General features: G+C 36.9%; 1 protein-coding gene across 1 annotated transcript; it reads right to left on the bottom strand.

Annotated features, from left to right (window-relative positions):
• Nucleotides 1–7,122: 7,122 nt before the first annotated feature.
• Nucleotides 7,123–12,991, bottom strand: cetn4 (centrin 4). Its single transcript, XM_084719797.1, has 5 exons — nt 12,867–12,991; nt 12,438–12,596; nt 12,193–12,321; nt 10,254–10,391; nt 7,123–7,388 (listed from the first exon to the last, which is right to left on the bottom strand). Exons 1-5 carry the CDS (start codon nt 12,867–12,869, stop codon nt 7,299–7,301), a joined length of 519 nt encoding a protein of 172 aa, XP_084575923.1. The 5' UTR covers nt 12,870–12,991; the 3' UTR covers nt 7,123–7,298.
• Nucleotides 12,992–13,060: the final 69 nt, after the last annotated feature.

Below are 13,060 nucleotides of genomic sequence, written 5' to 3'. Positions count from 1 at the left end.
CTTTAATTTATTGACACCAAAACATGCAAAAATTGTGTTGAATTATGTTATGGCAGTTGTGGCATAAGTTAGCAACTTATCAAAGTGATCTGAAAAAAACATGCCTATGTTAAATTTCTCATCCGAATGTGTGATCACACCCACAGTTTCCTTGAGTTACTTTAACCTGCCACACAGTAGATTAGCTGCAAGATTAGCTTGACAGCAAGTATGAACAAAGCAAGACAAACCTCCCTGTATCTTTTACTGCAGGTTACCCATTGACTGACATCAGGGCTGAAAATGGTCAACTTTACTCTTTTGTTTAATTAAATTTAAAAAATGTAATACTGTTATGTAGATTGCTCGTCAGATTAAGATGAGAACATTGCCCTGTGGCAAATTATAAAAGGCATTTGTCATGTATTTATTAGAATTATAGGTACCACTTTGCCGTAAGACTACCCTTATAAAAATGAGTTATAAATTATTTATTATCAGTTATTAGTCTGGTTGTAAGCATACTATAAATTTATTAATAAACATAGATCGACGTGGCAAGATATATGGCAAGATCCAGTTACTGCTTATTATTAAATAATCTTAATAATGATAAGTGGCAAACAAACTCTTATTGTCATACTTGCCAACCCTCCCAATTTTTCCAGGAGACTCACGATTTTCATTGCCTGCTCCCTAGATTACAGTTCTCCTGTATTTCTCACGATTTATGACAAATTTTCTCACCTTTCACACATCCTTTTCTTTATCACAACTTGTTTCTAGCACTGTATAGGGTGTTTAAGCGCTGCGGCTCCAAAGGTGTGCGGTTTCAAATCAGACTTCCTGGAAATAAGAATTCCGGTTTCTTACGGAAGGTTTTAAAGGAAAGGAGCGAGCATTTTGTAAAATCTGCTGCGTCAGTTTCCTCTAAGGGGCAGGGCAAAAAAATCAATGAATGAATGAAAAAGAACTAATATTAAAAGTATTTAACATAGGCTTTAAAATGTGCTGCAGTCAACTTACTGTTTTGTTATCTTCGTTGTTTAAAAGTCACCTAAAATGCAGGAAAGAAAGTCTGAAACTCAAACTGGTGCATGCTGACACTGTCAAGGTAAAAATAATCTTGTCAAAGCCTCAGTGTATAAATTTTTATGATTAGTTATTTTAATTTTCATGCCAAATAACACTTTTTGACTATTAAGATTTGCTGATGGTGGTTAAATACCGGTAAGTCATTAACAGATATCTGATGAAGATGACAGGTGCACATGGAGGCTGAAAATGAAGACAAAGCTGTAAGCAATGAGATAAATGTGGGCTCACTATTTGGCAAGCAACAGGTCACTGTTCCCCTATTTATCCAATGTGTTATCACAGCTTATCAGTGATTTATAACGTCTTTACAACCTAATTAATAACCTAATCATAAAAAAAGTATGAACAAAAGGTTAGTCTTATTGGAAAGTGGTACTGAATCAGATGTAGGGAAAATGCAGCCGCAGCTGCTGACTGATTTCAGTCATTTTCAACCACACTGTAAGTTACTTGGAAGACAACTGAGACCACATTTAGTCTACCAGATAACAAAAAAAGCACAGCTGCTCGATTTACTTATCATATTATTTCTGGAGAATTTAAAGGGAGAATCGGTAGGATTTGTCTGAGCTGTTCGAAAGCGCATCAGAAAGATGCAAAGATATCAAATACCAACTTTTTGGGTTGGTAAAGCATCCTGAGCACAGCAGAATAAAGAGAAAATAAGAAAATACAGCCACCACTGCACACTTATAGTGAGTCATAAGTGACTGAAAGTAATTATGTTGCTTATTATGCCTTTAAGAATGTGGGCTTTCATATTCAAACGTCTCCTTCTCACACTGCATGTTAAGACATATAAGATGGATAAAAACAATCCACTAAAATACAAATAAGTTTTTATTTTTCTTTCCTTGGTCTCAATACAGTATAATATCTATTTTGGCTTCTAGTACCAGAGGGTGTTCTTTTCCGTCAGACACGGTCTTAAAATGCTCCTCGTCGATCAAGATTTTTTTTCCCCCTCATAGTCATGCACACCTGACCTGCTCAAGTGTTTAAAGGTGATTGGTTGAGAGATAGAAACACATCCACCCCCCCACCCCCAGCCCCGAAAAAAGTGTTCTCACATTAAAAGGTGAGACACGTAAATGAGTCAGGTGTGCGACAGTAATTTATGAAAAACAAATTTGAATTGGGGGGGGCAGAGGAAGACGCACGGCAGCATCTTCAGTGGGTACAAAGATTCATTAAACAGGTTTCCTCCACATTGTATTGGAATAAAAATTAGATGTTAACAAGCATTCCAACTAGTGTGTCATCCCAGGCACGTTAATAATAAACCATAGTTATTACAAAGTTGAACATTAACTTCCTCATACTGTAAAACAATAAAAGCTAAATATTAAATTCAAACAACTATCTGTAATAATAATAATCCTGAAACTGTAAAATATATAAACCCTATTTTACAAATGAAACAGAGGTTAAAAAGCAAACATACCACTGCTGCAGTCACTCTTTGCTTCTTCTGGGCGCAATGACGGTAATGTGTCTTCAACTTGTCTTACTAAAAGGGGGCTTGTGAAAATAGGTTGCCCACATGATGGTGACACATTCTTGACCTTTAAGAGTTAATAATCATCTGTTACCAGCAGCGACCAGACTCGCAGTGCTTTGTTTTGGAAATTGTTCATTTTATGGGAAAAGAAGCGCAGCAGCGGAGCAGTGGGAGTATTGAACAGACTGTGTGATGTGACGGCTGTTTAACCACAACAGCAGGGGAATAACACTCAGCTGAGGGGCTGTGGAGATATTAAAGGCCATGAAACTGCCACTGTACAAAAACATCCAACTCCAATTGGAAAGTTTTGTTCTAAAACTGAAACATCCACCGTTTGAACAACACCTACTCGTCCAAAACTCTGGTGAATGTTAAACTGATGAAAACAAGGTATTTTTATATAAACATACCAGTGAATTTTGGAGTTGAACCTAATACTTGTGAGTTTTGAATGAAGGATCTCAACTATGGCAGTTTTTGTGCTGCAACTCTGTTGAAACCCATGAAAACATCTTTAATTTTAAAATTGGATAGATGGCATCTAACTTGAATATAACACATAAGGTCCTGGGATCATATGACATTAACATCCTATCTGACAGATCTTAACTGTATGGTAACCATGGTAAGTAGGGACCTGATTTAGAAAAAAACATTCAAGATAAAAAGTTCCTGAGCAAAGGTTCTTATGTTAAAAGTGTATTATACAAGCGTCCAAATGTCCGAAAGTCTTGAATAAATTCTCCTTACTTTAGGATAACCATTAAGATGTCCTAATTTGCTAACTAACTAACAGTAGTGTTTGCTAACAGTAGCTCACAGTCGTGTTTGCTAACTGTAGCTAACTGTGTGTCTGCTAACAGTAGCTCACAGTCGTGTTTGCTAACTGTAGCTAACTGTGTGTCTGCTAACAGTAGCTCACAGTAGTGTTTGCTAACAGTAGCTAACAGTACTGTTAGCTCACTTGTAGCTGTTTATATGTAGCTGCCCTTTTAGCTGCTCTTCTACCACTTTTACACAATAGATGGTGGATACAGTGAAGACTGTGTTAGTGAGCTTAGCCTACTCTCTTTCTTTTATCTCCTGACTTAGCGTTGTTGTAAATCTCCCCAGAAGAGCACCTCATCTGTCTTTAAGTGTCCATTGTTGTTTTTGGTCCATTTTTTTGTATGTTCAGTATGTTTCAATGATTAAAAACCAACAGTTAGAACATTGTTAAGCTCATTAAGATGAGAAAAGTAGTGTTGGTTGCTAGGTAACAGACATAAACATTGATAGGCAATAGTGGATTTCGCATTTCTGAGCCTGATATAAAATAGGATTAAATAATTAATTGTTGAAGTTAGTTGGGATTTGCTTCTGCAAAGCCAGATTAGGAAAAATCCATCCTTATTTAGCTGAAGACAGTTTCTGGAGTTCACCCCTGAACATAACCTCTTCTGAAATTCTACTTGACGTCAATAATGAGATCAAAGAGTTTTAAAAGGATCCTCCATTTGAGCGAAGGCTTTTAAGTATTCGGGCCGCACATCTGAAACCCATGAAAACATTTTCAATCTTTGAATTTTTTTAATCTTTAACAGTTTCAGCACAGTTTTTCAGCTCTCACCTGGCGTGTGGTGTACTTTGAACTCCGAGAAGGTGGATGGATTTGAGTCATAGGGGGGTAACATAAAATGAACCTTTGAAATACTGGCCTTTTGATTTGGCTCATCTATATCAATTCATGAGTTTCAGCTCAACAGAAGAGGAAATTGAAAGAAAATCCATTTAAATTCCATATTCTGGAAGTTTAACTGAGTAGAAGCTGAAGATAATTGTCTAAAATAAAATAGAAGGCCTGCAGCCATGATTATACATTCAAAGAATGAATTACTGTAAGACTCATGCATTAAAAAGGGGAAATAAAAATTAAGTAGCATTAACGTATTGAGGGCACATAAAAGATTAGATTTTTTTTTATATGCTCATATTTGTTTTTTAAGACTGGTAAAACCTTTAATGTGTGGAATATTTTTTTAAAAAATGGATATCTCATCTCAGGACAGGAGGAAGAAAACTTTTCATATTTTCCGCCTGATGTTCCTTCGCCGTCTAGAACAGGTTATCACAACTTTCACAATCAGTGGCAAGCATCCTAAAATAATAGACAGCCGTCTGACGGCTCGGAAAAACACGTCACTACAATATCCTGTTTATTTTAACAAGGTATTGCGTTTTGGCCAAAACCAGACTTCCGTTGTATATTATAATTAATCAACAGGAGCATCTTTCCTATAAGATGATCAGAACATGTTGGTAAAGACAGGGTTGTGCTGTATCTTCGACAGATGATGACTCGGTTCAAAGACTCAGAGCATGAAGTGAGAGTGACTTTTACTCAGTTACTCATCTCAAGTTCATGCTTGTCATTTCTATCTACAGTAATAAAATTCTGGTTAGTCGACATCAACTTAGTCATATGACTTTCACTGTCTGTTCCCCGACATCTGATTTTTTATTGACACGCATTGCTGTGCAGAAAGTGCTGCAATGAAGATGGTGTAGTGAAATTAACTTCACTGAGATTTTGAAAGCCACAAGTCTGTCACTTCTGCAGCTACTGACCAAATTAAATTAAGAGAAACACTATGAATCTATGGATGGGTTGCACCAACAAGGATTCATTTTTAAACCTGATCAAATCATGGTTTAACTTTAATTTTATGCTGCATTTAACTTAAGCTAAAACTAGGTTAAAATGAAGAAAGATTCAATTTAAACCTTTGGTTAAACCTCAGTTTGGGTTTCACTACTTTCTTTCAGTTGGAAATAAAGTTGTTTCAGTAGATTCTACTGCAGAAACAAAATAGTCCCTACAAGAAACTGCTCTCAACAAGGTCTGTGGATTATCTGTAGCAACAGGGTCATGAGTTTTGGAAAAGACACTGATTTTGAATTTCAAAGGTACAAGCCAAGTGCTGTTTAGTTCCACTGTAAGGCCAGTATCTCCAAAACTCTGAGACTCACACCAAAAGAAATCTAGATGGGCCAGAGGGAATATCTATCTATCTATATATATGTGTATATATATATGTATATGTATATATGTATATATGTATATTTTACTTTAGTGGTGAATTGTTCCTTTAAATTAAAAGGAAACACTGTGAATCTATGGCTGGGTTGCACCAACAAGAATTAATTTCTAAAATGGACTACATCATGATTTAGTTTTAAATTATGCTGCACCTAAGTTAAAATTAAATTTAAACCTCTTTTTAGTCCTCAATTTAGGTTTCACTGGATTAAATTTGTTTCTGCTGCACCAAAATTTTTTAGCTCCAATTTAAAAAGGGTGTTGCAGAATTTCCCAAACAATGGAAGTGAATGGTGACCAGTTTTCAAACATAAAACTGGACAAAAAACATAAAATGCCTCCATACTGCTTGTCTGGCATAATCCAAGCTTCTTACGTCCCGACATGCTGTTTGCACACCGTCACATCACACATGCCCAGTTCAGACGGTGTGCACGTGAACGTGGCTCCAAGCTCTACAGTGAAGATTCAGGTTAAAAACATGGTGGAAATGACATTTTACACCATGTCACCTAAAGCATTTTGGGGCTTTGGGAGACTTGGATTACACCAAACAAGCAGCATGGAGGCATTTTATGTTTTTTGTCCAGTTGTTTTTAATGTCTGAAAACTAGTCAACATTCACTTCCATTGTTTGGGAGATTCTGCAACACTGTTTTCCTGTGAAACTCCAGCAGTGTTTTGTGGACTAAAAAACTAAACCTAACCTTCAATCAGCATAAGGGCGAGTAGATAATGACTGAATTTTCATTTTTGGGTGCACTTTCCCTTTAACTTTATTTTAATTTGGGTAAGCAGAACTCTCCATACTGATTAAACTTTATTTAATTTCAGTTTACGTAGCTAAACTTTGATTTACTTGACAGATTAGTATGTAATTGTGCAATTTTAAATCTGGATTTACACATTTTACAACTAGTTTTACAAAATTCTGATTAGTAATAATCTTAGATTAAATTGATCTTTGTTGGTACAAAACAGTCTAAAGGGAGGATTTCTTATATTCATATGGAAGCATTAAACTTACAACTTGACAGTGCATGTTTATGTACAGTTAAGGTTGTCAAAAATATTAATACTTTTGAATCCCCCATTGTTTAAGACAGTACAATACTAACATTCATCAGTAGTGAAACTACTAAAGGTATCAAAAAGAAAAAAAACTGAGGAAGTACTTGTTCAGGAGGTCACTTCAGTTCAGTATTTATTAAATTAAATTTGGCATACAGTAAAACCAGAGTGATTTTTCTCTACCAGTACTGTGTGCAGGTTGTTGATCATGTGCCTGGGACTTCTTTCTTTTTGCGTTGGTATTGAAAAAGACATATCAAGTAACATTTTGAAACTACTCCTGAATATAGTATTAAAATTCTGGTATTGTAACAGCCTTATAGACAAATTAGGTTCAACAGTGATGCTGAAAAATTAAGGTGTATGTGAAAGCAACAACCAACAAAAGAACTATGATGAAATATATTTATTTATTTTGCATTGTAGAAAAAGGCTGTGCAAAGATACAGAATGTATTTACAGACTCAATTGTTTAGCATCCCAAAAAGCTAGTGTATAAACTGTCCAGACAGAATCAAAAGGTGAATCTTCAAAAAAAAAAAAAAGGGTCCCAGATCAAGAAAAGGTTCAGTAAAGATTGGTCTTCTTCATTATCCTCAAGAACTCCTGCTCATTTACCTCACCGTCTCCGTCTCGGTCTGCCTCGTCGATCATTTCCTAAAAACAGATAAAAGAACAAAGTCTGCTGCAGTTTGTTCAGATCGAAAAAAGGTTACAAGTGAATTGAGGACTGAAAGCTATGCTTCATACAGCCCGCACATGTGACAGACGTGGAAAAACCCTCCAGTCTCATTTGGATCGGCAACATGTGTGGTACGGGCCGTCTCGGTGCCAGAGTTCCTCAGAACTTTAAACAACAACGTGGCTGCTATTTTAAAATCACATGTAAGAACGTAACAAGACAAGAGGAACTGGGAGATGACAGAAGAGAAACAAGTGTAGGGTGGCACTGTGTCACGCAGTTGTACATTCTGTCAACTTTTCTATGGCTTCACTTCTGCGGGTGATCAACAAATATTTGGTGTTTCCTTCTTAAAGGGACAGTCCATCTAAAAATCAAAAATACACACATTTTCCATTTCAAAATTCCATACTTTTCCAGATGTTAATTTCCAGACTTCTTGACAGATTTTTCAGACCAGGGCCTCATTTATAAAATGTACGTCAGCTCATGTTTGATTGACAGCTGCCTCAGGAGTCCCAGCACAGAAGCTAAGTATCAGCTGTGTATGGAGCGCTGTAGACTCAGGCAGCAGCAAAACGTATTTTAGCACCTAAACAAAGCAGTATTTTCCAACAGGGAACTGAAGCCACGGTCTCTGCTATCTTTGCAAACACCAGACTCCATGGACAGAAAAAGTCTTTTTACCTCGCAGGACACAGGAGTTGTAGGAGTTTGTTTGTTAGTTAGGGTTAATGTATTAGTATTAGTGTTATTGTTTGACTTGGGTGTTTTAACATGTTTTTGAGCGAGTCCAAACTAGTGTTACTTGCTGCGGATCGAGGCAGATTAGCGGTCGTGGACAGAGCAAAGACGGTGGCTTCGATTCACTGTCGGTAAAGGCTAACAGCAAAGTAAAGCAAGGAGACGGTTCTTAATATAGTGCACACTTTGTGTTAAAGGAGTGATATATATTGTTGAGCTGCTCAGACTCAGAGCACAGCTGCAGCAGTGGGAGCAAGTTTTGTTGCACCCACATAGCAACTGACATGGATTTTTTGTGATTGGTTTGTGGAATTAATTATGTAATAAATATCCAAGCACAAACAAACCCAATACAGGAAAATGTACAACTTAGATGATAATATTTCAGATGTGGATTAAATTTTAACTTAACTATATTTAAACTTTTTATATGCTTACTGTCCTAAGTCCTAAGAGTCCTAAGTACATAGGACTCTAAATTACATGGTTAGCAGACTATTGTGGATTTGGATTACAGAGGCTTTAAGTATAACTTAAGCAGAACCTCACACTGACATAGAATTATCTCAAAGCAAAGCCTATACGTGACTTAAGTATGAAAAGTGTGATAGGATTTCTCAGTCAGAAGTGTGAAGGATTAATAGTGACACACTCCAAAGCAAGGTGTTTGTCTACTGTTTAGTCCATCGAATAATAATAATACATTTTGTCTTCCACAAGATTTGCTTTCCTCCTTTGGTCCCTAAACTCTCAATTGTGCTGTACTATATAAGGAGAAGTCACAACAGGTACTGTCATTTTAAATTAATCTGAGATTTATAAATCACAAGTACTTAAATTAGAAATTTTATTCTCAGAACTTGCTTAAGCAAGATTTTTAATGCTCAGCATCTTTGATGACTTAAGCAGGCTGTTGAAAAGGATCTTAAAGCACTTAAGACTTAAGTTCAAGTACAAATCTACAAACACTTTTATGACTGAGTCCCCATATTTCATGTCTGAGTACAAACAGCTAGAACATTATTACGTACATAAATGGTTTTAAAACCCAATTGTTACAATGTATGTTATATTCTATTATGTTATCAAAGAATTGGCAAGAGACTGTAGCTAGGTACTGCAGGATACCTCTAACCCTCCTCCATGTTCGACATGATTTTATACAAAGTTTGCACCTCGTTTTATTTTCCAATTTAGAAGCCAAACAGGCTTCACATCAAGCCAGCCTTTGGAAAAATGTGGTCGTTCAGCCCAGGTATAACATTAGCGCCACTGAGCTAGCTAGCACAGTGATAGGATTGGTGAGCGTAGTTCGGTAGAAAAAAAGTAGTTCCTACATACACCTGCTCACAACAAAGTCTATGGATTATCTTGAGTAACTGGGTCATGATTTCTGGAAAGAGACAATGTTGTCGAGTTTTTCAAATATGTTCTTTTGGTGCTTTAAGCACCACAAGCTGAAAGCCATCTAGTTTCATTATAACTGAAAGAAGGCAGACATCTCCAAAACTTGGCAACTCACACCAAAACAATCTAATGCATCACCTGAGGTGTAAGCAGTGGTTAGATTGGCTGTTGCATGAAACTAATTTCACAAAGTTGAGAGTTTTGCAACTGTTACCACTGAGTTTCAAAAATGTTTGTCTGTAATGTCAACAGTTCCCCCCTAGGATCAATATAATATTTCTGATTGTGATGTTTCAGATGTGTTGCAGAGGGCTTTACAGCGTGCAACTCAACTGCAACTTAGTTTCACCTAAATTTCCAACTCAAGTTGTGTGAAAGTTTCACCTTGTAAAGCCAGCCTAACAGACAGTATGAGCGTCAAGAGCCTACATCAAGATTTGTGAAACAAAAACAGCAATTGATTCACAAGCTAAAATTGTACATGGATGCAGCAGTCAATACACAAATAAGTGTTTGAAGGTTGCTCTTTTTACTTCAGTGTTGTCAGAGTGGATTTTTCTGTACTTTTATAGGAAAGAAATAATAAATGCAAAAAATATAAAACATCTTTTTTGGTACGTGCATGGTCTACCAAAAACAAATGAAATACATAGTATATGGAAACAATGTATGTCTTTATTCTAAAATACCTGTAACTCCTCATCTGTGAGGTTTTCACCCAGCTCCTTGGCAACTCTCTTGAGATTTTTGAATGAGATTTTTCCTGTGCAGTCATCATCAAACAGCCGGAAAGCCTTTATTATTTCTTCTTTGGAGTCCTTTTCCCCCTAAAAACAATGGAGACATGACATACATAATGACGCGTTAAGCATCTTGCAACTAAAACCCAGTGCATTTTCATCGACTGAGAGAGATTTGCAGGGATATTTGTCCACCTTCAAACACTATAAGATTAGATTTCATTGCCAAAAAAGTAGAGGAAATTGGATTTACAGTGGGGCTGGGCAATATAGCTGAAAAACTTATGAAGTGTTTCAATTCAGCCAGTATCAATACTTATAATACCATCACAATATCACAATATGATACTATATTGATTCTTTGGACAACGATTCAATATTTGCTGATATCACAAAGTCTGAGATGATACAGTTTTGATTACATTAACTACAGGGTCCTGTGACTGACATCAGAGGATATCATTTGTTCATTTAACACATTTATGTCAACTTACAAAAACAAAAGCTCAAGTAACTAAAGTAACTAAAAATCTAAACTTTGATTCAATAATTTCATGACTGGACATTTTCACACATTTGTGACCCAGACATGTCATGGGAATTTCAAATCAAAGGCTTATCTTTTGGTGACGATATGGACTTACATTTTCACTTCACATCAATCATACTGAATTGAGATCCAGATCGATCTGTCCTTATACCCCTAATTTTGAATAAAGACCAAAAGAAAAAGGGTAGAATTTAACCACTTTATTTATGTATTAAGGCACACAGATTAAAGAAAAAAAACTGTCATACTGGTGAGCTGACCTGTCCTTTTTTATGAATATTTTCCTCAGTGTTTGCACTCCTTTTATTGCTCCACACCATTTTTGATGTTGTGTCACATGTCGACGGTGCAATCGTACAGCACAGCCGGTAATGATGGGCTGTTTACATGCCTCTCGTAGCATGCTTCATTATCAAGGGAATTGAATGGCTGTTTATAAGCTAGGGCGTATTTGGTACGAGTTCTCATGGCAGTTTGCATTTAATGTATTTAAAGGCAAACTAAGCAGAATTTTCCCCCAAAAAAACAATGCAAAAATGCATATAACAATAATCTCTGCCAATCTTCACCCATGACCCATCAGAAGTGTGTGACGGTGCTTACACCCACAGAGACCCTGCCTTCTGCCTAGATTTTCTTAATCGTCCTGGGAATGACACTCAATCAGTTATTTCTCTGGTGCGTTTACAAACTTTAGAGAGATCACTGAAAAAAATGTTAATGTATGTATTGTATATTATATTTTACATAAAGAACACTGGCCAATGTATTGACATCAACCAGAAGTGGCAGGGTGGCACAGTGGTGCAGTGGTCACAGCAGGAAAGTTCTGAATTCATATCCCTGGGGGGCTGGGGAGTTTGTGGCTTGGGAAGGACTTTTCTGTACGGAGTTTGCATTTTCACTCTCCAGGTACTCCGGTTTCCTCCCACAGTTCAAAGACACGCAGTGCAATAGGTTAACTGATAACTCTAAATTGCCCATTCGTGTGAATGGTTGTCCGTCTCTATATGTCAGCTCTGCTATGAACTGTCAACTTGTCCAGGTTGGACCCAGAATGCCAAATGTCATCTGGGATAGGCTCCAGCCTCCTCATGCCCACTCAAGAATAAGCGGTTATGGATAATGGATGGATGGATAATCAACCAATTAATCGACTATGAAAGTAATCGTTAGTTGCAGCCCTACATATAATTACTGTTTTATTGACCAGGCCTAGATGAAAGACACAATTTTGCAACTTTAAACTGTAAAACATAGTCCTCCCATTGCTCTAAATGACAATTTTCTATTTCTCTACAGTTTCCAGGTTTGGTCTAACAGCTGTATTACACTCACCATTTTCAGTGTCATCATACTGAGAAAGTCACCGAAGTCAATAGTTCCAGAGTTCTCTTTGTCAATGTCTGCAATCATTTTCTTGATTTCTTCTTTCTTTGGTTCAAACCCAAGAGCTCTCATGGCAACCTGCAGCACAGATACACAACAAACGTCAGGCTGCTGTGGCCCTGTTATCAAGGTATTAGTGAATCTATACACACTTAACGACGTTTGATCGAAGGCATACTGCACCATTAACTAACCTTCAGCTCTTTCACGTCTATTGTTCCAGTTCCATCTGTGTCGAAGAGATCAAAAGCCTCCTTAATTTCTTGCTTTTGCTCCTCAGTCAGTTCGATTTTGGTACCTGCCTTTTTCCTCTGGCTAGCCGAAGAAGAAGCTGGTTTGCGGTAATTTGAAGCCTGAAAAAGCAAACATTAATACGTTTTTACTATTTCAAACAAGGTTACAACTTAACAGGTGCAGCAGAGAAACCCACAGGTGATGTTTCCGCGTTTTAGTGGTCTATTACTACCATGCTAGCTAGCTAATTTTAGCTTACATGCTCCTGCATGTGCCCAAACAGAGACAATTTTTCAGGTTAAAATAAAGAGCTTTATCTAACTGTGCCAGCTTTTAACGGTAAATAATACGGTGCACATTTTATACAAGGCGTTAATATGAAAGCTTACCATTTCAACCAACAACACAACAAGTAACGCTCCAATTGTGTGTTTGGTAATCGGATGTCAACAAACAGGCAGCAACGGCTGTATTCAACTGACATGGGAGTTAGCCAATAGAAACAAGGAAAAAGACTTGACGTGAGCGTATTAACCAATTACAAAAAGAAATGGGCGGGTTATAATAGTTTCAGCCAATGGTT

The sequence above is a fragment of the Lutjanus erythropterus genome, chromosome 5, assembly GCF_056507025.1.
Source record: "Lutjanus erythropterus isolate fLutEry1 chromosome 5, fLutEry1.hap2, whole genome shotgun sequence".
Lineage (NCBI taxonomy): Eukaryota > Metazoa > Chordata > Actinopteri > Lutjaniformes > Lutjanidae > Lutjanus > Lutjanus erythropterus.
The sequence above is the reverse complement of the archived record's forward strand: the minus strand, read 5'-3'. Positions and strand labels throughout refer to the sequence as shown.

Excerpts from the sequence above, each read along its gene's own strand:
- cetn4 (XM_084719797.1), bottom strand. Across the intron at positions 12,322-12,437 it reads TAGACGTGAAAGAGCTGAAG|GTTGCCATGAGAGCTCTTGG; the intron begins GTTAGTTAATGG and ends TCTGTGCTGCAG. Across the intron at positions 7,389-10,253 it reads TCACAGATGAGGAGTTACAG|GAAATGATCGACGAGGCAGA; the intron begins GTATTTTAGAAT and ends ATCTGTTTTTAG.